The sequence below is a fragment of the Stylophora pistillata genome, chromosome 11 (genome assembly GCF_964205215.1).
Source record: "Stylophora pistillata chromosome 11, jaStyPist1.2, whole genome shotgun sequence".
In the NCBI taxonomy this organism is placed as follows: Eukaryota; Metazoa; Cnidaria; class Anthozoa; order Scleractinia; family Pocilloporidae; genus Stylophora; species Stylophora pistillata.
The window spans coordinates 29,300,952-29,328,377 of NC_142529.1; the positions used below are offsets into that span (position 1 = coordinate 29,300,952).

General features: G+C 37.7%; 2 protein-coding genes across 5 annotated transcripts; both read right to left on the reverse strand.

Annotated features, from left to right (window-relative positions):
• Window positions 1-780: 780 nt before the first annotated feature.
• Window positions 781-3,085, reverse strand: LOC148721085 (melanocyte-stimulating hormone receptor-like). 2 transcript variants are annotated; one of them, XM_088739076.1, is made up of 2 exons: window positions 2,280-3,085; window positions 781-2,091 (listed from the first exon to the last, which is right to left on the reverse strand). In XM_088739076.1, exons 1-2 carry the CDS (start codon window positions 2,286-2,288, stop codon window positions 1,213-1,215), a joined length of 888 nt encoding a protein of 295 aa, XP_088595202.1. In that variant the 5' UTR covers window positions 2,289-3,085; the 3' UTR covers window positions 781-1,212. The 2 variants fall into 2 exon arrangements, with proteins under 2 accessions (XP_088595202.1, XP_088595203.1); XM_088739077.1 differs by having other exon boundaries at window positions 2,176-3,085.
• Window positions 3,086-20,603: 17,518 nt separating this feature from the next.
• Window positions 20,604-27,378, reverse strand: LOC148721086 (uncharacterized). Of its 3 annotated transcripts, XM_088739513.1 has the most exons (14): window positions 27,168-27,378; window positions 26,584-26,778; window positions 25,704-25,990; window positions 25,253-25,349; window positions 24,713-25,003; window positions 24,441-24,514; window positions 23,869-24,051; window positions 23,376-23,549; window positions 22,621-22,767; window positions 22,339-22,419; window positions 22,014-22,188; window positions 21,747-21,807; window positions 21,437-21,503; window positions 20,604-21,279 (listed from the first exon to the last, which is right to left on the reverse strand). In XM_088739513.1, the coding sequence occupies exons 1-14, from the start codon at window positions 27,306-27,308 to the stop codon at window positions 21,231-21,233; spliced, it is 2,022 nt and encodes a 673-aa protein (XP_088595639.1). In that variant the 5' UTR covers window positions 27,309-27,378; the 3' UTR covers window positions 20,604-21,230. The 3 variants fall into 3 exon arrangements, with proteins under 3 accessions (XP_088595639.1, XP_088595637.1, XP_088595638.1); XM_088739511.1 differs by lacking the exon at window positions 23,376-23,549; XM_088739512.1 differs by lacking the exons at window positions 23,376-23,549; window positions 27,168-27,378 and adding an exon at window positions 26,906-27,064.
• Between the last annotated feature and the right edge of the window lie 48 nt (window positions 27,379-27,426).

Sequence of the window (27,426 nt, forward strand, 5' to 3'; positions counted from 1 at the left end):
AGGCCTGCTCCCAGTTGGCTTGTTAGCTCAATTGGTAGAGCGCTGCACTAGTATCGCAGAGGTCAGTGGTTCGAATCCCGTACAGGCCTGAAATTTTTTTCAGGTCTGATTTTCACTATTGCTCAAATAGTGCTTTACTGCGAAGGATCGTGCATATACGTTTCATAACCGCAGTTCATACATATGTTTCATATGTTTGTTGTTGTTTGATTTATCATCTACGGGTTTATGTCGAATTAATTTGATGGCCTGCTCCCAGTTGGCTTGTTAGCTCAATTGGTAGAGCGCTGCACTAGTATCGCAGGGGTCAGTGGTTCGAATCCCGTACAGGCCTGAAATTTTTTTCAGGTCTGATTTTCACTATTGCTCAAATAGTGCTTTACTGCGAAGGATCGTGCATATACGTTTCATAACCGCAGTTCATACATATGTTTCATATGTTTGTTGTTGTTTGATTTATCATCTACGGGTTTATGTCGAATTAATTTGATGGCCTGCTCCCAGTTGGCTTGTTAGCTCAATTGGTAGAGCGCTGCACTAGTATCGCAGAGGTCAGTGGTCCGAATCCCGTACAGGCCTGAAATTTTTTTCAGGTCTGATTTTCACTATTGCTCAAATAGTGCTTTACTGCGAAGGATCGTGTATATACGTTTCATAACCGCAATTCATACATATGTTTCATATGTTTGTTGTTGTACGAAAAATACTCTTGAAAAGAGATGGTTGGTATTTCTATTGCCTTTCTTTCAGTTTTTTCCGTAAGAAAAGCTATTTAGTGCACACAACAAGCAATTTTTTTAATGAATACTCGATTAAAAGTGAGAGCCTCACAGGGCTTTGCGTTACAGAAATCAATAGCATTGTTCAATGATTGACATTAATCAATATATAAAACATAAATTAACAGGGAAAATATTCAAACACAAAAAACATAAATTAACGGATAAAATGTCCACAACAGACTATGTACAAACTTCGAACAACAATATTATTTGAGCTTTTTATTTCTTTCTATCTAATAACATATTTGACGGGCGTTTTCATATAATAATTGTGTAATCACTTTCAGCTTTAAAAATACTATATATAAGTCGAAGATGACCTAACTCCATGGACAGCAAAGTGCTTGTCTGATTGTCTGCTTCACTGCTTGTCTTACTTCACTTATCTTCCAGCAGTAAAGGAACGGGTTTACCGTCGAGTTAAAGTAAACTAAGAAAAATGCTGCCCCCTCAATATTACTAAGTGTGATGAATATGTTTTACTGTAAGTGATTACAGTTTCCATGATAAAGTATGGTACATAACAAACTACCAATGCTAACTGCACCCACAGTGCACTGTACACTGCCTTTTTGTATCGCGCCATGTTCAGTGCATTTGTTTGGCTCGGCTGTTGTTGGACATGATCTTGTACTTGAGCCTGATGATGACTGAGACCCCGAAAAATTTTTATATACGAGGCGACTGAAATAACAAGGCAAGATGGTACAACTATATGGCCAGACCAACTGATTATACGGTAATCTAATGTGTAGCATAAAGCAGCGACACTAGATACAATCCAAAAGGCAGTTACAATGATGTATGTGCGCTTCAAAGTTACAATTTGTCTGTATCTCAGCCCCAACAGCAGGGCGAGAAGTCTGTCCGCGCTTATGGCCGTCATCGTCATCAACGAAACTCCACATAATGCGATGCCTGTGATGGCGGCGGCGTCAATTGCGTATCGACAGAGATTCCATTGTTCGTGAACCACAGACATTAAAAGAATAGTACTCAGAGGCTGGGTAACAAGACCAACCAACAGATCAGTTGTTGCCAGACAACGATACAAGAGTTTGGACGGCGGATGAAGGGAAGATTCTTTGTGAAGGGCAACGAGGATAAGAGAATTGCCAAGAAATGCTGTGATGGAGAGGAGAATGCCAACTGCTGCGAAAAGTAAGTATACTGATTCTTTTTGGCGCCCAGTAACCAGAGAGGGGGAGCAATGTACTTCTTGAAATGTCTTGGTCTGTAATCCAACTCCAGTGAAATCTGTTGTTGACATTATTCTGTAATCGTTTCCTTTTTCTTGGACTACGGTTATCTGTGATTGTAACGAGAAATATTTAATCTAAACAGCTACACAACGACGAAGTACATCCTAGATAATAATCATATAAAGACCTACTCATAACTGTTCACTCGTTTTAAAGTCGTCAGAGAAATTGTCGCTTTAACTTGTCAGGTACACCCCGTATGAAATAAGAATAATAGGCAAATATATAAAAACACCTGCAACATTATCTGTGTTTTCTTTGTGGGACAAACAATCCCACTTAACTTAGCCTACATGCAGGCATTCATTATTAACGCTTCAATGCGAGTTACTTGACCAGTGAATAAGGTTGAGGCCTTGAGCAACACGACTCGTGGGCGAAGGAACGACGTGCCATAGTGCTAATAACCGAGGAGCTGCTCGCAAGCTGGCTTGGTTTCATTGATAGAGTGTCAATCAAATGTCCATATCATTTGTGTAAAGTTGGAGGCTTGAATCATTATTAGCCTCAGCAATCGAATAAAAAGAAGATTCAAGCTAAGGATGTCCAACCCATGTTAATCATTCCAGAAAATTCGAATGCATACATCGATTACAAAGTTGACGTATGGCCACACATGCAAACTTATTTAAAATATTTTAATTCAACCGTGTAATTAGTAACATTTTGTGGCTCTTTTACCTCCCTTTCGTATCCGACAAAAACTAGAGCAAAGAATAAGAAGAGCAAAAAATTACGAGAACAAACAACTTTCTGTCGTTTCTTTCACAGATCTGTTGTTGCCACATAACGATACACGAGTTTCGTTGGCGGATGAAGGGAAGATTTTAAGTAAAGGGCAAAAAGGATAACAAAATTGCTAATAAATGCTGTGATGGAAAGGAAAATTTGGACTGCTGAGAAAGAAATGAATTGCCTTTGTCGTCCATCCATCGAAATAGGGTTGCATAGAAATGAGGCTATGTTCACGCGGTGCTGAACGAGTTTTCGACCGGCTGAAAAACTCGACCGGACATTCTGTTCACACGGAATTGTGCGAAAGTTTCCTTTTTTAAGATGGAACTGATAACCGGATGAAGTTTGCGACACCCGTTACACAAATTATATGGACATTTGATTGACACCCTATCAATAAAACTAGGCCAGTTTACGAGCTGGTCCTCGTTATTAGCATAGCAGCACGTCGCTGTACGTGACAAGTTAAAGCGACAAAAATAGGCTTTTTGACACAACAGACAATTTTCTCTGTGATGTTTTCAAACGAGTGAAAGATGATGAGAAAGTCTATCTGATTATTATGTAGGAACTCAGTAAGGTTTTGGTGATCGTTGTTGTGTTGCTGTTTAGACGAAATATTTCTCGTTGCAATCACGGATACCCTACTCCAAGAGATAGGAAACGAAAACAGAATGAAGTCGACAACAAATACCAGTAGAGGTGGAACACTGACCAAAACATTTTAAGAACTACATCTCTTTCCCGACAATAATTTAAAAATCCTCTCCTAACAATCTACAGTACTGATCTCCATAATAGCATTTCTTGGTGATTCTGTTATCTTCGTTGCTCTTCACAAAGAATCTTCCCTCCATCCGATGTCGAAACTCTTGCGTCGTTGTCTGGCAACAACTGATCTGTTGGTTGGTCTTGCTAGCCAGCCTCTCTATGCTACTTTTTGGATAATGATGTTTGTGGTTCAGGAACATTAGAGTAGTTACAGAGAATTCTCGACATATTTTTATCTTATGTTAAACAATTTCCACCTTTGTTTGCTTCTTTAGGGAAATTGCTTGATGTTGACGCTTTATTGCTCAACGTGCAGCTTAATTTTTATCCTTGTCATCTTGAGGCAAATTAGATTCAATCATCCTGAGGCGCTGAAACAATTCGTACATATATATCCATTGATTTCCAGCCGCAATTGATAAATTCCCTTCAGTTTTAACAAGAAACCGTCGTGATCAGAGGAGAGTTTAGAGCATTGCGCCATTAAAAATATTACAAACGACGATCATTTTGAATATTCTGAAGAAAGCAAGAGAACCAATTCCGTAAAATTGAAAAAACATGGTTTAGAAGCTTAACATCCTGTCACGGTTTTTATTTAAGATTTTAGTCCGGGGATACAAAAACAAGAAAAATAGCCTCCAAAACTTTGTTCATGGAAGATGCATTCGGAGATTGTCACGAATTTGTTTCCTTAGACGATCTCTTGCTTAGGCCAAATAAAGTCGCTAGCTTGAACTTTTCATTTTCAGTTTACTGAGGCTGATTATGTGTCAAGTCTGAACTTTATACAGATCTTTAGTTTAGTATTGAATACAATAAAGGAAGAACATCTCCACTTAATAATCGGCCCTTAAATGACAATGTATCTTATGTACTACTTAATTCATATTTTATAAAGGGTGGCAAGAAAGAGTTCCCTTATCGCGTTGTCAAACAGAAACATTGCCGATGTCTTTGTTTTGCCAACAATATTACCTTTTAGTACTATTTTTTTTAAACTAATCTCTACTAATTGGGATAGAAAAACTGGTTTCGGCCCACTCGTAACTGTTTAGAGGTTCAGCTGCAGTTGCTGTTCGGAATAATCAAGGAGAATTTAAAGGGGAAATTGAAAATTTCCTGGATAAACTCCTAAACCGTATCAGAGAATTGCATAAATTTTTGCATCTCTTAAGCAATAGTCACTCGTTTGGTTTGTCCATCAGCTAGTTCCCCGTCGATCAATATAATAACAGATTTAAAGCAAAGTTTTACAGTCGAGCGTAAAAGATTGGTTAGAGTTGGTTAGAGGCAGAGCAGTGCGCAACTTAATGTTCACAAGTGATGCTAAAAAAACTAGAATGAAAGGAATTGTTCATCGAGTCTTGACAGGTTTTGACCACCCATCCCTTCATTTCCATCTCCATCAATAAATTATCATGTTTACTTCAATATTGGATAACAACTTTCATTGCGAGAAGAGAATTTTCAATCGTTCAAGAGAATCGCAACAAGAAGACTTCAATCACTTACTACATAAATGAAAACCTTCTTCATACCAAAATATTCGCTTGAAATTATCCGGATGCAATGATCCAGGTAAAGAGAGACTCTTTGTTCAGTGCTCGGTAAAAACCGAAGCAGGTGTCTATATATTTTCATTTTCTTGCTATTTCATACGTGAGGCACCAAATAGGTTTTAGAAAAAAGTCAGTTTTTGAAACAACAGAAAATTTCCCAAGGCATTTTTAAATGAATAAACGCTGGTTATTTGGTCTTTATGTGACTAATTTTAAAGAAGTGGGGTTTCAGCGATCGTGGCTTGGTGTGAGCAGTTTAGACAAATATTTCTCGTTGTAATCACAGATACACGAGAAGAAAAAGGAAACGGATAATGTCGACAACAAATCTCACTAGAGGTGGAACGTAGACGAAAACAATACAAGAACTCCTATGCTCCCTCTCTTTAGTGAGTGGGCTTCAACAACAGCATTTCTTGGAAATTCCCTTATTCTTGTTGCCGTACACAAGGGATCTTCCTTCCATCAGCGGTCCAAACTTTTGTATCGTTGTTTGGAAATAACTGATCTGTCTGAGCGGCGAGACAAAAGCTACAAAACTGTGTTCATTAGAAAGTCAAATGAAATATTTTAAAATAAGCGGGCATCTGTGATAAAATTTCAATATCAACGGTTTGATGCCGGCTTTCGGAGATTGTCACGAATCCAGTGTTCTCTTAGACTGAGTAAAATCGTCAGCTTTTATTTTTTATTATTTCCAGTTTACCGAAGGTTGATAATGATTCAAGTTTGAACTTCATGCAGATCATGATAAGGACATTTGAAAAGCACCCTATCAAACAAAGAGAGATTGTTTGCCGCACTTTCAAAAATGATACGATAGATGTCTCCATATTTGGCGTCCCTTTTATTAACATTTCATACCATTTGAGACACTTCACAAGTTCCGAAAAAGAGTAACTTTTTAGACACAATAGACAACTGATGTCTCATAAACTTTGACAAAGTTTTGACAACTAATTCGTTCGTCAGTACACTACATGAAGAACGCGGTAATTTTACGGTCGAGCTTGAAAGATGATATGATGGCAGAGTATCGATGATCATCGATACTCTGCCATTGGTCGCCACCTGAGAGATGCCCATGGAACATTGACTTACTCAATGAGAGCCAGTTTAGAATGCTTAAAAAATGCAGCACGAAATGGGATTGTCTTGTTTATGAAATGTTGTACATAAGAACAATAAGGCCCAATTTAAACACCCAGAGCGATTCCATTAGGGCTAAACTCTTTGTTTAGCTTTTAACGTTTTGTAATTTATTCACCGCTTCATTATATGTATGCTCGATTTTATTATTTTAGTTTACTTGATAATGACGTTCTGGAAACGTCGAAACGTCGTGTCATGCTTTATAATATTTTATCGCAGTTTTTCATTGTCAAATGTTTTACCAAATCTTTACTTATTCGGATCAATAAATTGTCAGTAAATTTCCTTTTACATGAAAGTTTACCTAACACGAAAGTATTTTCTTGGTATTCTTGTGAACCAGACATTGGAAGAAAACAAATTCGATCTAGGGTCCGGTAAACTACCTTCGGTTCTTCATTATCAGGGATGGTCACTATGAATTCGCTGGCTAAATGAGGAGAACCAACGGACAAAGGTAAAAAAAACGTAGAAAATGGTTTGCTCGCGTAATATTCTGCTTTTGTTTACAATTTCGGTTCAAGTACTTGTCAGATACGTAAAGAAGAGAGAAAAACTGCAAAGCGCAATTAACTACATGGATAAAATTCAAACATTTTACAAAAAGTTCGCAGCTGGGACCAAAATTTGATTTTGAATAGTTTGGTGCGTTTCGGAGATTGTTAAAAATTCAATTTTTTCAAAGATCGATTAAAATCACTAGTTTAAACTATTTATTACGCTTGGTGAGGCTGCAGGTAATGATGCAAGTTTCATCCCCACAAATAATTATATGACAGGAACACTTAATTAGCATCCTCTCAGTGGAGGTTCAGTGACAAATGTCTCCAAATTTGCCTTTCAGTGTTATTTCTTAACTGAGGTACCTCGCAGGTTCCAGGCATTTTTTGACACACAAAGAATTAAACACTGGTGAGGAATTTTGGTTTACGGTAGACTATCTTTAGGAAGTAGGATTTCAGTGATCGTCGTTGTGTTGCTGTTAAGAAAAAATATTTCTCGTTGCAATCACAGATAATCTCACCCTAAGAAAAAGGAAACAGAGAATGAAATAGCAAAAGTAGAGAATGAAATAGGAAAAGCGGTTTGATAGCAAAACATCTTGTTACGGTTTTTTTTTAATTTTAGTCCGGGATGCAAAAGGAAGAGAAAAAGAAGCTGGAAATCTATTTAATAACAAATTTAATTTAAACATTTTAAAAGAAGTTGCTCCTGCGACCAAAACTTGAATTTGAATAATATAATGCATTCGGAAATTGTCACGAATCCAATTTTTTCCTAGACCAACTAAATCGTTATCTTGAACTTTTATTTCCAGTTTTTCTTGGTTGAAAATGATTCAAGTCTTAACTTCATGCAAATGATATGGACACTTGGTTTGCACCTTTTCAGAGATATTTGATGCTGGTGAAGAAGGATTGTTTGTCGACTTGTTAAAAAAAAAATGACAACACAGATGTCTTCTCATTTTCTTCTTATTGCTTTTTCATACCTGAGGCACTTCATAGATTCCAGAAAAAAAAAAACTTATAATACCTTTATACACTATAATCACTAAAAGTACAAACGACAAAATGCTTTAAAATCGATGAAAAATACGTCAAAATGTTTAGTAAAAGTCTAAGAAAAACTCATGGATACACACTTCGTTTAATGACTAATTCAAGATTATTTACAAAGAATATAATTGATAAAATTTGTATAAGAAAATTCCATAGAAATATAATATTATGTATATAACAAAAGGCATTCAGCTTGAAAATTGCCCTAAAAAAATTAAAAAAAAATTAATTAAAAAGACTCATTTTTTGGACACAAAAGACAATTTTTCTGACGCATCATCAATGAGTAAACGCTGCTGAGGAAGTCTTCAAGTGAATTACAGAAGCAATGTTTCATTGATCGAGGCTGGGTGTGTACTGTTCAGACGAAATACCAACAACAAATTTCACTGGAGGTGGAACACAAACGAAAACATTTGAAGAACTGCTATACTCCCCTTCTTCGGTTGGAACGCTTCAACAAGGATCAATTCCTTTCTCAGCAGTCGCATGTCTTCTCAATTTTATACGATAAAGCAACATTAAGCAGTATTGGTGTTCCACCTCTACTGGTATTTGTTGTCGACTTCATTCTGTTTTCGTTTCCTATTTCTTGGAGTAGGGTATCCGTGATTGCAACGAGAAATATTTCGTTTAAACAGCAACACAACAACGATCACTAAAACCTTACTCAGTTCCTACATAATAATCAGATAGACTTTCTCATCATCTTTTACTCGTTTGAAAACATCACAGAGAAAATTGTCTGTTGTGTCAAAAAGCCTATTTTTGTCGCTTTAACTTGTCACGTACAGCGACGTGCTGCTATGCTAATAACGAGGACCAGCTCGTAAACTGGCCTAGTTTTATTGATAGGGTGTCAATCAAATGTCCATATAATTTGTGTAAAGTTGAGGCCTGACTTGTCATCAGCCTGAGCAAGCTAAAAATAAAGAAACAAAAACAACCGGTTATAGTCAATTTTATTTCATACGAATTCTTAAAGTTTGTTAACATACACAAGCAAGGGAACCATCTTTACATATTCATAAGCATTACGGAAAATTTTCTGATAACAAGACAAATTCGAGACTAAACGTCGACCAATGCAACTCGATTCGCAATATGAAGTCAATAACAAGCCTCTCTCTTTAAGTTAGTAAAAAACGTTGACTTTAAAAAACTCTTTTAACTACCCTTTGAAGTTTTATCCAGTACTTTTATATTGCTAAAAGAAGATTAAACATGAGATTAAAATGCATGCATACCTTTCTTTAATTATACCTTGCCGTATTCAAGATCATTGGTGGTTAGCTAACACGAAAAATACTTTTGAAAAGAGATGGTGGGTGTTTCTATTGCCTTTCTTTCAGTTTTTTCTGTAAAATAGCTATTAAGTGCACACAACAAGCAATTTTTTTTAATGAATACTCGATAAAAAGTGAGAGCCTCACAGGGCTTTGCGTTACAGAAATCAATAGTATTGTTCAATGATTGACATTAATCAATATATAAAACATAAATTAACGGGGAAAATATTCAGAACACAAAAAACATAAATTAACGGATAAAATGTCCCCAACAGACTATGTACAAACTTCGAACAACAATATTATTTGAGCCTTTTATTTCTTTCTATCTAATAACATATTTGACGGGCGTTTTCATACAATAATTGTGTAATCACTTTCAGCTTTAGAAATACTATATATTAGTCGAGGATGACCTAACTCCATGGACAGCAAAGTGCTTGTCTGATTGTCTGCTTCACTGCTTGTCTTACTTCAGTTATCTTCCAGCAGTACAGGAACGGGTTTACCGTCCAGTTAAAGTAAACTAATATAACTGCTGCAAACCTCAATATTACTAACTGTGATGAATGTTTTACTGTAAGCGATTACAATGTCCACTATAAAATATGGTGCATAACAAACAACTAATGCTAACTGCACCCACAGTGCACTGTACACTGCCTTTTTGTATCGCGCCATGTTCAGTACATTTGGTTGGCTCGGCTGTTGTTGGACATGATCTTGTACTTGAGCCTGATGATGACTGAGACCCCGAAATATTTTTATATACGAGGCTACTGAAATAACAAGGCAAGATGGTACAACTATATGGGTAGACCAACGGATTATACGGTAATCTAATGTGTAGCACAAAGCAGTGACACTAGATACAATCCAAAAGGTAGTTACAATGATGCATGTGCGCTTCAAAGTTACAATTTGTCTGTATCTTAGCCCCAACAGCAGGGCGAGAAGTCTGTCCACGCTTATGGCCGTCATCGTCATCAACGAAACTCCACATGATGCATAGCCTGTGAGGCCGGTGGCGTCAAGTGCGTATCGACAGAGATTCCATTGTTCGTAAACCACAGACATATTGTGAATAGTATTCAGAGGCTGGGCAACAAGACCAATCAACAGATCAGTTATTGCCAGACAACGATACAAGAGTTTGGACGGCGGATGAAGGGAAGATTCTTTGTGAAGGGCAACGAGGATTGAGAATTGCCAAGCAATGCTGTGATGGAGAGGAGAATTCCAACTGCTGCGAAAAGTACGTATACCGATTCTTTTTGGAGCCCACTAACCAGAGAGGGGGAGCAATATAGTTCTTTAAATGTCTTGGTCTGTAATCTAACTCCAGCGAAATTTGTTGTTGACATTATTCTGTGATCGTTTCCTTTTTCTTGAACTGCGGTTATCTGTGATTGCAACGAGAAATATTTAATCTAAACAGCTACACAACCACGACGTACAACCTACATAATAATCATATAAAGATTTACTCATAACTGTTCACTCGTTTTAAAATCATCAGAGAAATTGTCGCTTTAACTTGTCAGGTACACCCCGTATGAAATGGGAATAATAGGCATATATATAAAAACACCTGTAACATTATCTTTGTTTTCTTTGTGAGACAAAAAATCCCACTTAACTTAGCCTACATGCAGGCATTCATTATTAACGCTTCAATACGAGTTACTTGACCCGTGAATAAGTTTGAGGCCTTGAGCAACACGACTTGTAGGCGAAGGAACGACGTGCCATGATAGTGCCAATAACCGCGTAGGACCTGCTCGCAAGCTGGCTTGGTTTCATTAATAGAGTGTCAATCAAATGTCCATATCATTTGTGTACAGTTGAGGCTTGAATCATTATTAGCCTCAGCAATCGAATAAAAAGAAGATTCAAGCTAAGGATGTTCAACCCATGTTGATCAGTCCAGAAAATTCGAATGCATACATCGATTACGAAGTTGATGTATGGCCACACATGCAAACCTATTTAAAATAGTTTAATTCAACCGTGTAATTAGTAACATTTTGTGGCTCTTTTACCTCCCTTTCGTATCCGACAAAAGCTAGAGCAAAGAATGAGAAGAGCAAAGAATTACGAGAACAAACAACTGTCGTTTCTTTCACAGATCTGTTGTTGCCACATAACGATACACGAGTTTCGTTGGCGGATGAAGGGAAGATTTTAAGTGAAGGGCAAAAAGGATAAGAAAACTGCTAATAAATGCTATGATGGAAAGGAAAATTTGGACTGCTGAGAAAGAAATAAATTGCCTTTCTCGTCCATCCATCGAAATAGGGTTGCATAGAAATGAGGCTATGTTCACGCCGTGCTGAACGAATTTTCGACCGGCTGAAAAACTCGACCGGACATTCTGTTCACACGGAATTGTGCGAAAGTTTCCTTCTGTTAAGATGGAACTGATAACCGGATGAAGTTTGTGACACCCATCAGTGATTTTACCATCTCCTCCTGCGCACACCGTTTCTTTAACCAAGTGCAAAATGACGTCTAGAACTGAAGAGAAAAGCCAATTCGCATAGTAGCACGGATAACGAATATTTCACTTGGACGGATGAGGAGACAGCACTACTGCTTAATGTTGCTTTATCGTATAAAATTGAGAAAACGTGCGAGGGGAAATAATGGGAATCGATACTAACAAGGTATGAGGAATTACAAGAACTTTTCATTGAAAGATATCCAAACAACGATGAATTCGAAGTAGACCCAGCACAGTTTCCAAACTGTAAGGATACTAGCATATTCTCCAAGAAGAAATAGTCGTGAAGTTGAAGAGGATACAGTTCGGTTATCGAAAAGCGGTAGATCCTGTAAGAGTGGCAACAATACTATTTGACGAATACGCTGAACTATGGTCTGGATGTCCGGCTGTTGAAGCTATGGATAATGGCATTGAGACCGCAGAAGAGATACTCGGTAATGATAATCCTGACGAAAGTGAATCGGGTCTACTACTTTTCGCAGTGAATGACCCTGCAAGGGAGAATAACACTGGTGAGACAACCTCGGATGATAATGCAAATGATACAGTTAAAAAACTGTTGATGCAAGAAGAAACTTAATTTCTAAGCTAAAAGAGAAAAAAATTCCAAGCTAAGGAGAAGACCACAACAACAGAACAGAATGTTAGCCCTTGGACACGAAGAACTTCAGTTGAGAAAGAGAATAATCGATAAGCTTGAAAATTCAAGAGAAAAATACATGATTTATGATTTTTTTTTTTATTCTTAAGATTCGCTGACAGGCAGGGACACCACAACAGCTTGCGCCAATCACTACGGGCCCGGTAAACCCACCCATCCCACCCAGGGGAGGACATCCATCACACAGTAATCTCGTTTGTGGGAAATTAACGTCTCCTACCCCCAACCCTGCAGGAGACGGGACCTCCATTCATTCGTCCCTATCCGAGAAGACTAGAATATCTAACCATTTCTTGATGTTATAGAAAGGTAGCAATTTCTTCTCAATTATTTTAAGACCCTGAGTGTTGGTCCGGCCGGGGCTCGAACTCTCGACCTCCCTCACAACAGTCCAGCGCTCTATCCATTAAGCTAACCGGGAAAGTGTGCCAAGTTTTGCCGTTAATTTACATTCTTTAAGCACCACATTGCAGAATGGATTCAACATGCTGGGGATGATGATGCAGCAGAATCATCAGCAGAACCAGCATCTCCAGTACAATCATCCCCAACATCAGCAACAGCAAAGCAACATGTCAGGTGTTTGGCATTTACAAGATCCTTCTCATTTTAATAAGTGTTAACATTAACATTCACAGTGTCTACGCTAACTGTTGGATTGTGCGCTGTTTTAGCACTCTGTTAACAAATTTGAGTTGCGTTTATTATATGCACTGCCAGTTTGCCTGCTCACAAGGCAGAGAGACATTGGTTGGCTTACCTTGTTATCGCACTATTTACCCCAAAGATTTTCTGTTTTTGTATGCATTATACTGTACCAGGAACGATTTCTTCAATATAATTAGTTAAATTTCGTCTATGTTACTTGTCATTAATAGTTGTTGAGTTTCATGTTTGTAAGCTAGCACTCCCTTTCTAGCTTCATAAGGTTCATGCTTGTTGAATAATATTAAACCACAAGAATGTTTTTCATCTTTATTTTATTAACTAGTAAGATCAACACAAGTATCTTGGAATAAAAACATGTCCAAGCTGGACAGAGCTGATATCTTGCTGTACTGGTATGAACAGGAAACTATCTGACAATATCAAAGGCAAGGATAGAAGTAATTTTGAATGTTTTAAAACTACAACAGAGTGTCAAATGGGGTCGGTTAGGTGTAATCTCTGAAACATGTGATCTCTGTAATGTGAGTATATTGCGGAAGTGTGGCAAGACATTCCCGCATACCTCTCTGAGGCTATTGAATCCATACAAAAAAGAGCCTTAAAAATCATATTCCCAAAGTTTAGTTATCAATAAGCCCTAGACCAAGCAAAATTGTCATTGTTGGTAGATCGTAGGATATTCGTTTGTAAAAAGTTGATGGCGGAAATGAGGAATAAAGACCAACCCATATCTTTCTTAGCTCCACAAGCTATAACAAGTTCTACACCTCAACAGCTCCTATGCATTGTGGAAAGCCATGAGCATCATAAAAATTGGCAACTGCGTCACACACTTCTTGTTCTGATTTTGGTAATCTAATGTAATCAGGCCCAAGGACGATTGAAATGCATCTGCAAACTGTTCGAGCAGTTTCAGACACAGTTGATTTTCCAATGCCGAATGCATTAGCAATCTTGCAGTATCTCCCCTCGTCCGATAAATAGTACAAAGTTACAGCTAACTGCTTCTCAACATCAACTGCAGATCTCACATTTGTAGACTGCTTCTGCAAAAAAAAGGTTTGACCTTATCACAGAGTTTCATGAAACTCTCCTTGGACATTCGAAAGTTTTCACGCCACTCATCCGACACGACAGTATTGTTGACAAAATTGTCTCACCAAAGTGATGTTCTCCCAGGTCTAATCCAGTGTTTTCGCTGCTTCGACGTCTTCGATTTACAGATAGATGAGCAACGATTAACTTGATTTTCTGACATTAACAAGATACCAACACAACGTCGCCTACGTGCGTGGTAAGCTCGGCATGTCCTACACATTTGCAAGATAATATTACGTAACAAAGCTGTAACATTGCCGAGTACCGCAATCACGTTCGATCGAGTACCATCTTCGTATAAAATTGTAAAACATATTATTTAACTTATAACGAATATATGAAGTTCATATATTTTGAACTGCGGTTGTAGATACATATGATGCAGTAGAGAGCGTTATTTACGCAATAGCGAAAATCAGACCTGAAAAAAATCAGGCCCGTACGGGATTCGAACCACTGACCTCTGCGATACTAGTGCAGCGCTCTACCAATTGAGCTAACAAGCCAACTAGGAGCAGGCCGTTAAGTTGATTCGTAATAAACCCGTGAAGATAAATCAGATACAACGAATATATGAAGTTCATTTATTTTGAAGTATAGTTTTGTCAAATAGAAACGATCACCGAACTCTTCCTTTTTTCAACCATATTCACGGAGAGACCTCCTCATTCAAAATGCGTCTGTTGTATTAAAAAAGTCATTTTATTCCTTGAGCTTGTCATTACATTAGGTATGCAATAACATTAAGAGACAGCTTTAATATTACTTTTCTCAGAGTGTGACAAACAAACCCTCTTTATTTGGATCAACTTTAGATGCAAGGGAACTTATTAAGTGCCATATTATTTGTGAGAGGTTCACAGTGTAATCATTATCAGCCTCGGCAAACTGAAAATGGAAAAAGTTCTCAACTCAACATTAAATACATTATGTCATTCATCAGCATGGAATCGAAATTTACATAATTCTTAATAATAGAGTATTATCGTTTGTCTCACGATATAGTCACTTATGATGTGGATCGCGACGTTTTGACTGCACACTATTAGCCTTCATCAGGCGATAAGGTCGACTGGTTTTGGGTCTTCTTATAAAGCACAATGCTCCCCTGTGATTGGTTGGTATTCCACCGCTGTGATTGGCGTGTTTCGGTCACTGATATTAGTAGGTTGTTTTCTCGGCAGTCCGCTGTCGTGCGGCTATCCTGTCGTTGTGTTTTTTGATCGTGGCCATCCACACTTCAGGAATTTCCATTCCACTGTGCCTATTGATGTTGTAAAGGTGAAGTCTTATGTGAATAGCCTTTGACCCTGCAGTGTACCAGTGAGGATCAAAATCAATAAACTTAACCTCATTCCAAAGCGGCGGTGCGCGGTGTTGTGGGCGTGCTCTGAAACGTGCTCTGAAGAGCTGTCGACAACGTCCTTCAACAGGCTAAGTTACCAGAGTATATCATTACGAAGGAACTGTCAGACGCCCTTAAAAGCTTAAAAGAGGTCGATTCCATCATGTTTCTCCCAGCTGACAAAGGGCGTGCTAGCATAGTCATGGATTCCAACACCTACCAAGTTAAGATGTCCAACCTTATCGAGAACGGACCATACCAGCTCCTAAACAAAGACCCGACTGACCGCTTGACCAGGAAGTTGTCCGAGAGCCTTGAAACGCAGTGGAAATCTATCGGAGGCCTTTTATAACAAGATCAGACCTCGCAACAAACAGCCGCCTAGAATCTACGGTTTACTGAAGATCCACAAGGCCGACGAACCGTTTAGAGCTATTGTGTCATGCGTTAGCACCTTCGCAGATGACCTGTCCGCCCACCTATTTAATATCTTGTCTCCTTCAACAAGTAACTCGAATTTCAAAGTGACCAATTCAGCTCACTCTGCATCCCCCATCAGCAGTGAGACTATCCTAGACTGACCGTTAACATGTAATTTCAGGAAATCGATCGATCTGAAGCTGAAGATAACTCTGAAATAACCGGTTATGGTCAAATTTATTTCGTACACATTCGTTAAAGGATGTATTATATTTGGAAACAGATTTATCATAAAGAATGAAGCCCGTATGCCTCAAAATAATAATAATAATAATAATAATGCATGTATATTTGAAATATTTGCTCCTTTGCTTTTATTTTATTTAATTTTTTTTCCGGCTTGAGCAAATCAGCTTCAAGGAAGCGATTGAACATCAAAAGACAAAACAATGAAAAAGGAAATTTTAACTGAACTTAATCTAGGACAATTACACCTCTTGAAAGCGAGAGACAGTATCAGTAGTGTTCCATGGTCAGTGAAACATTCGGATTCAACCAAATTACACGCACACAAAACAGATACAACTCGACACTCGACCATGTGCTTTTTTAATTCCCCTAATTCCTTTCGGCCGTACACGATTACAACAGTATCTATACCACAAAATATTCTCAGACATTTCGTTACTTAAACACTCATTTTCTTGTTTCTTTTCTAAAGGCTTTTTGTTACTGTAAGCGACGAGAGATGTTTTCGTTTGACAGCACCTGCCAGCCCACGATCACGCAAACTTCGCTTTCTAAACTTCATTTACTTAAAAAGTTCCTCAGTTAGTGCACTCATTTAAAATGCGAATTCGCAATACTTCTTCTGTCGCAAGAGATGCCAATTTCTTCCCAGGAGTTGCATTAAATGCAAGACTCTTTACAAATTTCTCTGTAACACGTAATTCTGTCATGTCATTCCGTCGATATATCGTAAACGTTCTCTCTATAGATACAAAAGTTTAACGTTACAGCATCATGAAGGATAGAAAAATCCCGCAGGAAAATTTTCCCGCAAATTATCTTCGATAATAAATGATGGAACAGAGAATTAACTCTGAAGCGTAAATTAAAGTGCTAAGGGTTCCCGTATACCCTTTACTAGGGCTAACACTCAGTGGGTTTTTCATGGGTTTCACTTAGCACTTTAATTAGTTCTTAGACTTTAGTTACACTTTGGTTAATTCTCTGTTCCATCATTTGTGTTCTTAGTGCTATGCGGCACAATATTTATATATGTACCCTTACATTTATATCTTTGACAATAAGTGAGGCAGGATGTTTTTTTTTTCCAAATTCTTATAATAATATACCAGTAATGGGGAGCATCGAAGATCTACAAATGTTTTTGTCTGTGCTTCACCTTCGGTTAGATTTGTTGTGGCCATCAATCTTCACTTGTTTTGTCTTTTTTCCTTCAGGTTACGTATAATTGCAACGGATATGTTTAGTATTGAGAGTCCCTTCCCATCCTAGATCACCTAAAATTTACTTTCATCCGATTGCAAAAGCCAAGTGCATGATGGGTTTTATTAAAGGTGGGTGTAGAAGAGAGCTCAAAAGGGACCTTGTGAAGACCCTATGTCTATAGCTATCACTGGTAAGATCACATGTCTGCTATGCGTCTTAAATGTGGGCTCCCCAATCTCCCACACTAATAGCGTCGAGATTTAAAACATCCAGCGCAGAGCCACACGATTCATAAGCAAAGATCCTGGCCTCTCTTGCAAGGAACGTCTATTAGAACTGAACTTACTTCCCCTGAACTATTGTCTGGAATATCTAGACACTGTCTTTTTCTTTAAAGGCAAATGAGGTTTAATTGATCCGAAAAGAAACGACCTCCTCGAGTTTTGTAGTGAGTGCTCGCGCAGTGGCGTCTCTGGTCTTTTTCTCAAAAATATGAAAACTAAAACCTCACTCTATAGAGATTCCTTTTTTGTCAGAATCTGTAACATATGGAACGCCTTTCCAGATAACAAAAGAGTGGAAAAGGAACTACCGTCTTTCGTCAAAAAACAAAAATTCTTCTATAACCTAAGACTTAGCAAAGTTGTCAATGAAGACGACATCCATTCCTTTAAATTAGTTCGTGTAAAATGTCGTCGTTTCAATGCTCTTAATTCTTGTACATGTTAACCAACTGAGTGTTTATTTATGTTTAACCAACTTTTTTTTTTTTTTTCTTTTTTTTTTTTAGCGTGGGGGGCTTGTAAGTGGGTTGGGTTTCAATTTTGTCTGTTTGTAGGTTATAGGGGAAGGTAATTTACCTAGTAGGGGACAACCTTGTCCTATTGTAAATTTACCCGCCTTTGGAAAATTGTTACATAAATGAAAACAATTAAATAAATAAACAAATTTGTTACTTAATAAATATTCGTTTTGTTGTTCCTCATGATTATTTGTAATTGCATGTAACGAGATATATTTTTGTCTCAATTATAATCTATAGTCCAATTTTGGTTTCAAGATGATGTCCGTCTTGCATAAGCTTGACCTGCTATCGGCGTTGTTGGTTCGTGTTCTTGTTTGTATCCATTTGTTTTCATAATCAATCCTAACCTGAACTGAAAAATTCAGCGTTGAAGACACTGGAAGCTTTTTCAATACTAATGTATTTCAAAGGATGTCTGTATAAGTTACACATTCCAGTTATACACCTCAGGACCTTTCACTTGACTTCCTAGAGCTTTTTCTTTCAACTTTTTGAAGTTGGTAAGAAGTAGCAAATTTACAAAATGTAACTGATATATTTTTAATTCGAAACTGGGCGCTCGAGGAGCTTCGTATCGAGCGTTTTACTTGAGCATTCACAATGCGTAAAATTTATACGAAACGACATCCGGGACCAGGGTGGGTAATTTTCGATATCGCTCCCTCTAGTGCCACTATTTGAGATATTTCTTCCTATGTTTATCTCTACTTGAATTGCAGACATTTCTCCTTGAAGAGTTTACGTTTCTTGTTCTAAAATTGGTTTCCTTCTCATTTTTTGTACAGACCTGACTCTTGTTTTACGTGTACTTTTCTTTCGTGTTGCATTATTTTTAATAAGATCATGGACTTTCGATAACGTTGGTACGTTTTTACTTAAATGGCTCCGTACATAACTCTGCTGTTTTCTACTTTTCTGAGAGGAACGTTTTAACATCTTCACTGGTACTCTGCTTGGTTCACGATCACGTTTATAGCCATGGCATTCACACAAAACACGAGTACAATTATAATATACATACTTCGCATGACGAGATCTCAATTGTTGTACTTTTTATTGACACTGTAACATCATTATGTTCATGTACATTAGTCATACTGACAACTTTTTCAAGTAGATCACAGTCATCAAGAGTATTCATCATGTCTTCTTCTAAGTACATACAACTTCATGAGAAGAGCAAACCAACGTTCACGATCGCTTGTACAATAATAGTGATGATGTACGAAATACCAAATCGTACTTTACAAGTATTGAACCCAATAAAAACCAGCAACAGAAACAGGATATATAAGGGAAGAGCTAAGCTTAAATGTTTAACCTTGTTATTCAAATTGCTTCAGTCAGTATTATCCAACTCGCTGTTGTTAGCGCCACCTTCGAAGTTGTGTTCACGAACATTCTTGATTTTTTCAGCAAGTTAGGTGTTCGTCTAAGCATCATAGTTTGTTGTTGAATCGGCTGTCACAGTTATGCCAGCATTTTCGTAGTTTGAACTCACATATAGCTCATTCGTTACCTCGTGAGAACTTGTAAAGAACATTGTACATTTAGCTAGCTCTCAAGCTCTAGAATTTGTGGATCGGCCCATTCCGTAAACGCTCGAGATCATTTGGTGTGGCCTTACCACGAACGTGTGCGTTTGTATGTGAGATGAGCGTACAAGACAGGAATCTTTGTCAAGCGGTCTTAACAAAACACAGCATTCTGTAAATTATGCTCTTTACGAAGAGCGAGCACATGACAACGCAAGTTGTCGCACTCTCACCCCCAGTTTCCGCGGTTTACGCAAGGAACCCCTGGGACCATGACCTCCCGCTTAGCTCAATGGATAGAGCGCTGGACTGTTGTGCGGGAGGTCGAGGGTTCGAGCCCCGGCCGGACCAACACTCAGGGCCTTAAAATAATTGAGAAGAATTTGCTACTTTTTTATAACATCAAGAAATGGTTAGATGTTCTAGTCTTCTCGGATAGGGACGAATAAATGGAGGTCCCGTCTCCTGCAGGGTTGGGGTAGGAGACGCTAATAAAAAAAATAAAAATAATAATAAAACAGTTTTTAACGTGGAGAAACACTTAGCTAGAAGCTAGTTTACAGGTTTTCCACCAAACAACCGAAACAAATAATTCAAATTGAAAATAACATAAATAAGAATCCCAACTGACCGGAGGCAAACCAGTTGGCTATATTACAAGCATGAACGAGGATTTAAAACTCGGGGCTACTGAGAAACAAATCCAGGTAGTGGCCAGGGTGGGACTTTAACCCGGGAGCGGCGGATCGCAAGTCCGACACGCTGACCACTCGACCACGCTGCCTTCGTTAATTTCCCACACACGAGATTACTGTGTGAGGGATGTCCTCCCCTGGGGTGGGATGGGTGGGATGGGTGGGATATTGGGCGCACTTAATTTGGAGCCTCGCTCTGTTGTGTGATCCTCACCACACTCTGATGAAAGTGATTAAAATAAATAAAAAGCCCGAGTAATGAAATCCAGAGAGGTCTTTACCATAGAAGTTCAACCTGGTATCGTCTCGGTTGATTTTATTTCTGATAAATGTATACTACACTCTTCGTGGTAAAATAATGGATAAAAGAACTCTTCGCAAACTAAATATCTCGTAACTAACCCTCACATCTCGTAAATATTTCTCTGGGAGAAGTATTTTGGTTAAATAAATCAGAACAAGGCAAAAACTAATACTTTCTATAAACTAAATTATTCAAAGATGACCTTCATTTTTCGTAAACATATAATGTTACTCACACTTCCCCGTCCAAGAGTGTCGGTTACAAAATAAAGCTTTTTCAAAGGGTTTCACGAAAGCTCGGTGATGTCTGCTTTTCTTATATAATTACCCTTTAACTACAACCAATCGATTTAAACGCATTTGATATTGCGTTTTGCTATTAGATCTGACTGGCCACTTCTATGTCCTCTCACTTCGTTTTCAGTGACCCTTCTTTTGGTTTCCTTGCGAAAACAATTCAAAAAACAAAAGAAAAAAATCTCAGAGCCTTCAACCCACACTATGGCGTCAACGTGGTCGTATGAAAATTACGACTGAGTTAAATGACTAAAGAAACCGGTGCACAAAAAACGGAGACTGGGGACATATTCCCACCGTAGTCACGTGGGTACATAGAGCTTCCTTCATCCGCTTCCAGGCCTCATCTGTTTCACCATCTTCCTCATCATATTCCTGTTCAAAAATGACAACAAAAGAGTTCGAGTGAAACTGCTGAAACAGATGAGGATGAGTGCAAGTAAGTAGGTCTTTTCCAAAGCCTATCTGTTGTTTATAGGAGACGGGCTGATAGCAGGAAAGAAAGGGAATTTATAAAAGAAATAATTGTTACCGGATCGCATTGAGTTTCTCTTCCACCGACTCCCACGGATTGCGTTCTTCACTGAATTCAAGAAGCTCTAGAGACAAAGCTAAGATTAAGTCTAAGAACATAAAGAACCTTACCAGCTGTTAAGGTATCAGAATGCAAAATTAACGATGTTTCCTTTTTCAACTGAGTATCAAACTGAGAGAAAGGCCTACTTCAGCTCTAGAGAGTAAAAAATAACAAACAAGACTACAATAAAAAAACCCTGAATTTTCAGATTGCTACATATTAAAATACAGGTGGAAGCAGTCCTACTCGAATACTTCACACAGACCTTGCGCGAGTTTCATTTCACTGATCCAGTCTCCCTCTTTGTAATACTTTATACGCAAATTCTGCATAAAAAAGGAAAGATATAAAAATAAATCAACCATTCAGCTCATTCCTCAGTTGCAGAGGAATGCAAGTATTCATAAGCTCCTACTTTCTCTGCCAGTTTGTTTTTCCATGACGGCCACACTCACATGTAACAGTAACGCATACTGCCACTTAGCGCTGGTCACGCACGCTGGCGCACACCAACAGTGTTATGCTTACTTACCAGGAAAGGAAACCTTTCCATGCGAGTTAGCTGTAAAATACGATCCGCATCATATTCTAAACGAGCGACTTTCTTGGCCTGTGTGTAGGTTGTACTCATCTGAGCAATGAGAATGTTGAAGAGAATCACAATCACAGTCCCCATGTAGGTCATCGTCAACAGAATAGAGAGCCAACTGCAAAATAAAAAAATAAAAAGTTATAGGTACTCATGTCGTTAAATCCACTTTTACTTTAAGTGTAATTAAGTCTTCCGACGGTCATGAAATCCAGACAAATCAAAAGTGGGGAAACATTTCCCACTTATTAAAGAAATTTCAACTTACTTGAGATTTGAGTAGTCGGCAGCTATTGGTGTCTGATCAGGCAGTGCGCGAAAGCCACTCAATAACACATCTCCGAAGTCACTTATGTTAAGAGAAAAATATTTTTAGGTTAGATTGCAACACATAAACCGTGTTGAAGCTGAATTAAAATTTTAGGCATTTCGTTAAGCTTCCTTTAACAGTAATAGTTTTCTTAAAGAGCGCACTATGAAGGTCAAACAATCAAATAACTCAACAGTAGTGTTAAATAAACATAATTCACCCAGAAAGTATAGGACACACCTAAACTGTTGGTTTTCAGTGGAGTAACTTAGTGATAAAGACAAAGCACCACAGAAGGAAAGAAAGATCACAATAAAAACTGCCATGGATCTCGTGACGTCGTGTAAAATGGTCTTCGCCAGGGTCTGTGTGTATAATCCTGTTGTCCTAGTAAAGATCAACGGCTTTATTAGATCAAAGAAAAATATTACGAGGCAGTGAAATAATAAAATCCTTCAAAAACCTTACTCAAATAACAATAGTTTTCGAAAATCTTTAGAGAACTTTTAAAGGGGGGATAGACGCGAGGTCCTGCATCTCCATGCCAACTAAGAGGCCATTTAAACCAAGTAATTTGAATAAATTATATCAACAAACTTGAAATGGTAAATTGGCCACCGTTACGATTATAAAAGCTGACGTTTCGAACGTTAGCCCTTCGTCGAACCAAGCTTTCCGTGAGCTTTAAATGTTTCGATATTATAATCTACCTCTTCCTGGACTGCTGATAAAGAATAACATAATTTATTAATGATAATAATCGAACTTTCTTCTCTTGGCAGTTTTTTTTTTCGTTTTCTGAAACATTTTTTTGTGAAACTTCTGAAAGCCATCATTAGGTTTTCAAATTGTAGATGTGGCATTTCTTTGCAAATTTAATTTTTGAGTCTCGTTTAACAAAAACTAAAACCTCAGCCAACTATACGAGTGAGATTCACCAATAAGATTCCCACTATAAACTTTCCTCATTCTAATTTGCAAACTTTGAAGTTTACGTTGTCAGGCAAGAAAGCTTAAAGATCCTTAGGAAGTTGAACAAGAAAGCTAAAGAAGCCACCAGCCACTGAGCTTTATTTTGTGTGTACCGTAAGGTTATTATACACAGGATCAGCAGTAGGCCTAACCAGTCAAACAGGGTCATCCACTCTGTGAAGTACGAGTTCCCCTCTCTAAAGGAAACCAGACAAAAAATTTTTTTCATTCAACTACTTAAATTCTTGTATTTTTCACCTTTCACTCAGGTCCCACCAATTTTCTATATTTGAATCACACACCACCTACAATTACTCTACTTACTTTGACAGAAGGACAAAAGGCTTATGTTCGGAATTGATTGTGTGCTAATTAACTCAACCTCTAAACTACTATGAAGTCTTCCCTTCCTAATCTATAACAACTTTTTGCAAGGAGAAAATGTCCTTAAATTTAATAAAACATCATCATTGTGTCTTAGTCTGATTTCAGCTCTCACTAAAATTGCATACTTACATTCTCATTCGATTAATTTCTTCACATATGTAAAAGACCACCATAATAAGGGTGAAAATCTCACAAAATCCCCGCAGTGAGTCTGCTTCACCCCCATATTGCAAGGGGTCCACTGTCGTGGAAGCATGCAGCAGAGAATATGACAAACACAACAAGAAAATCACATACAATGCTGCTTGAAGGCTGTGGAAAAAAATGCGGTTACAGATTTTATATTAAGTACTAGTATGTCTTACATGATATTAAAACATTATTTTCCTTTTATTTGTGTTCTTTTTTAACTGCTAATAATAAAAGCTAAACTGGCCATATCATGCTATCTAGCTAAATCACAAAATAATCAAGTTCCTCCTTGGCAAAGAGAAAGGTAACTACTTTTAATAAACACCCTGATAGATGATTTTTCTTATTTTATACTTCATATATTTTTCTTCCCTTATAAATCCACTCTAGCAACTTTAGTCATCAGTGAGACAATTTGTCTGTTTAAGTGAATTAAATGATATTGACAAGCAAACTATTCAATTTTTTCACTGTGATTGCATGATATGCATCTAAATTTCAACAATTACCTCAGAAACAAATGTCCATAACTTTTCCATTTTGTTTTAACCAGCATTCTGACCACGGGATGTTGCAGAGCTTCCTGAAAAAACTTAAATGTCTAGGCAAGAATATAAATGTTCCAAAACTGGAACAACAAGAAATTTTCTTGCTTGTAGCATACCAAAATATTCTTATTGTAGGTGTCGGTTGTTCTTCAACTCTTAAGTGCATTTGTTGAAACAAACATGGCAGGACAACTAAACAAAGAATAATAATTTTTTTAAAATTTTATCCTTGCCTTATTTCTGTTCTTTGCAATGACATGTAAACAAGACTTGTCCCTACAGTTGAAATATTTGTTTTCTGTCTGTCCTTGCCCATCTGGCAAGCTGACTTTTGGTGGCCGTCCTCCCTCATCACCATCCAACACTTCATAATAAAAATGATAGTCCAAAGGATCATCTGTGATTGTACGCCAGGCACCCTCAACTACCTCCTTCTCTTTTTCATTTTCATAGCTATCTTTGCGTTTTGGAAGATGTGGCCAGTGAGGCAGCATCATCTGATCCAGTACAGCTACTAATGTTTTCTGTGGAAAGTACATAGTTACATAGAGTGTATACCAGCTGTACATTTCTGAATTGTTACTTAAATGTAAAATATTACAGCTGATAGATTGAGGTCTTTGTTGATGACATGAAGAATTCAGGATGAAGGAAACAATTTACAGAAAGAGATCTGTTCATAACCAATGATCATGAAGTACTTTAATCATGTGCTGTTTAAAGGAACAGTCCTGCATTTTTAGTTGATAAATACACAAATTTAAAATACGTACCTTCATTTTAGGGTTCTCAATAATGGACTTAAAGCTAAAGAAAGATGGGTGAGGATTTGCCACATCAAATGGTCTCCAAACAAATAATCTCTGTACCCTGATGACAACAAGATAGTACTATAACATGTCAAAAAATGTAAATTCCACAACACTTAGACTTTGAAAATATATATAATTCCAATTTTTCAGCCTCTTTCATAATTTCATTTCTTCCTTGGAAAATGCTTTGTAAATTAAACAGCATTAGAAGAAACCTGAAACTGAACTTAACCCTTGTGGGGTTGTAGTAATTGAATAATGTAGCTTAGTGTTGGACTTTTCCAGGTGAGCAAGTGAGCAGAAAAAGTTGACTGACTGTCTACCTTGCTTGAAAGCTCTATTTTGAGAACATTCCCCCGCAATTTAACAAGTGGGAACAATCTCTTTAAAGTTTCAGTAAGCATGCACTTACTTATTGTGCCACATCATCCTGATTAAATATGCAGCCACCTCATCATTTTCAGCTAATAAAGTCAACTCAATTGGTAACATAGTTCTCTTTTTCCTAACTACTTCTGTCTGCATGGTTAAAAGCACAGGATACTTCTTCACAAGTGTTTTGGTGACATGTAAAAATCCCAGTTCTGAGGTGTAGTGCAGCAATGTTTTCCTTGCTTTGTCTTCTTCATCTCTGAATGTCTGATATTTGTTATTTGCATTTAGCTCACTTTCTAAAATAATCTCCAAAAGACTATTTATCTGCAAGACAACAACATTCTAGGTGTAATTATGAATGAATAATGGATTTCATCATCTCAATGTTATCATCACACTTAAGTTGGAAAGAAATTCAATTGTTTCATAGCTTTGTAGCTTTGTAGAAGGCAACATGGTCAAGTGGTCAGCGTGTCGGACTTGCAATCCGCTGCTCCCGGGTTCAAGTCCCACCCTGGCCACTATTTGGATTTGTTTCACGGTAGCCCCGAGTTTCAAATCCTCGGCCATGCTTGTAATATAGCCAACTGGTTTGCCTTCGGCCAGTTGGGATTCTTAACAGCGTTACTTTCAATTTGAATTATTTGTTTAAGTTGTTCTGTGGAAAACCTGTAAACTAGCTTCTAGCTATGTGTTTCTCCATGTTAAACTGTTTATTATTATTTTATATTTAACCTTATAGGCTCAATCATGTATACATGTGAAGTTCTAATTTTCTAACTGGTACTGCACACTGAGTACATGATCACTATGTCTAATGCCACCTGATTTTCTTCAGTGTTCATACACCCTTCAGTGCCAAATAATTATAAAATTACTTTACATATAATCCCCACATATAAATTATATATTTTTACCTTCTGTTCAAGGCCTAACAATCTATCAGGATTATCTTTGTACTGTTTAGATGCTGGCCACTCTCTAAGCATCACAAGTGCTGGATCTGCACTGTCCAATTCTCCATTATCTCTGTACTTCTGGGCCAGTCTTTCAACAGTAACTATATCCATGGCTCTACTCCATGACAGTCCGTGACTCTGCCTTAAACGAACCTACACACAAACAGATGACAGGTGTTTTTCTTTTACATTGGATTAGTAGGACAGCCGCAAATGGTAAACAAGAAAAGCCTGGTTAGCATTTCGTTGCAAAATCTTTCTCCACTACCTTGTCATTTACCTGTTTAAAAAATATCAGAGGAACCAAGAATAGTTTTCAAGAGAAAGCTCTGTGTTCTACAGTTATCCATTACAAGTGATCACATCTGCAAATACCAAAGACAGGTTCCCATATGTACTTTCGATTCGCCATTGTTGTTCACAAAGGTGCAACGCTCAATTATGAGCCAAAGTTTAAAATTCTTCGGACTTTATGGTTCAAAATGTTGTTAAGATCTAACTGATAAAGATTTACCTTTTTGGATTTATTTATCTAAGCTTACCTTTCGCCAGAACTCCTGATCGTATTCATTTTGAAAACCATCTTCTTGATGATGATTAATGTCAACTTCAGGCTGAGGTTCGTGTTTATTGTTAACAATTTTTCCGTTACGCTCTAACAGGTCTTGGTCTTCTTTACTCATATTTGAATCACTAAGAGTCAGCCGTAGCTCTTCATTTAAATGCAGCTCTTGCAGCCTCTGGTGGTTTCTCGGTGACAGAGCTAAATAATGTATACGCATGCGCTAGGTTTTGCCAGGG

Excerpts from the sequence above, each read along its gene's own strand:
- LOC148721086 (XM_088739513.1), bottom strand. The coding sequence starts at position 27,308 with ATGAGTAAAGAAGACCAAGACCTGTTAGAGCGTAACGGAAAAATTGTT. Across the intron at positions 26,779-27,167 it reads ATCAGGAGTTCTGGCGAAAG|GTTCGTTTAAGGCAGAGTCA; the intron begins GTAAGCTTAGAT and ends GTTTGTGTGTAG. Across the intron at positions 24,515-24,712 it reads TTGCAAAGAACAGAAATAAG|GAAGCTCTGCAACATCCCGT; the intron begins GCAAGGATAAAA and ends AAGTTTTTTCAG.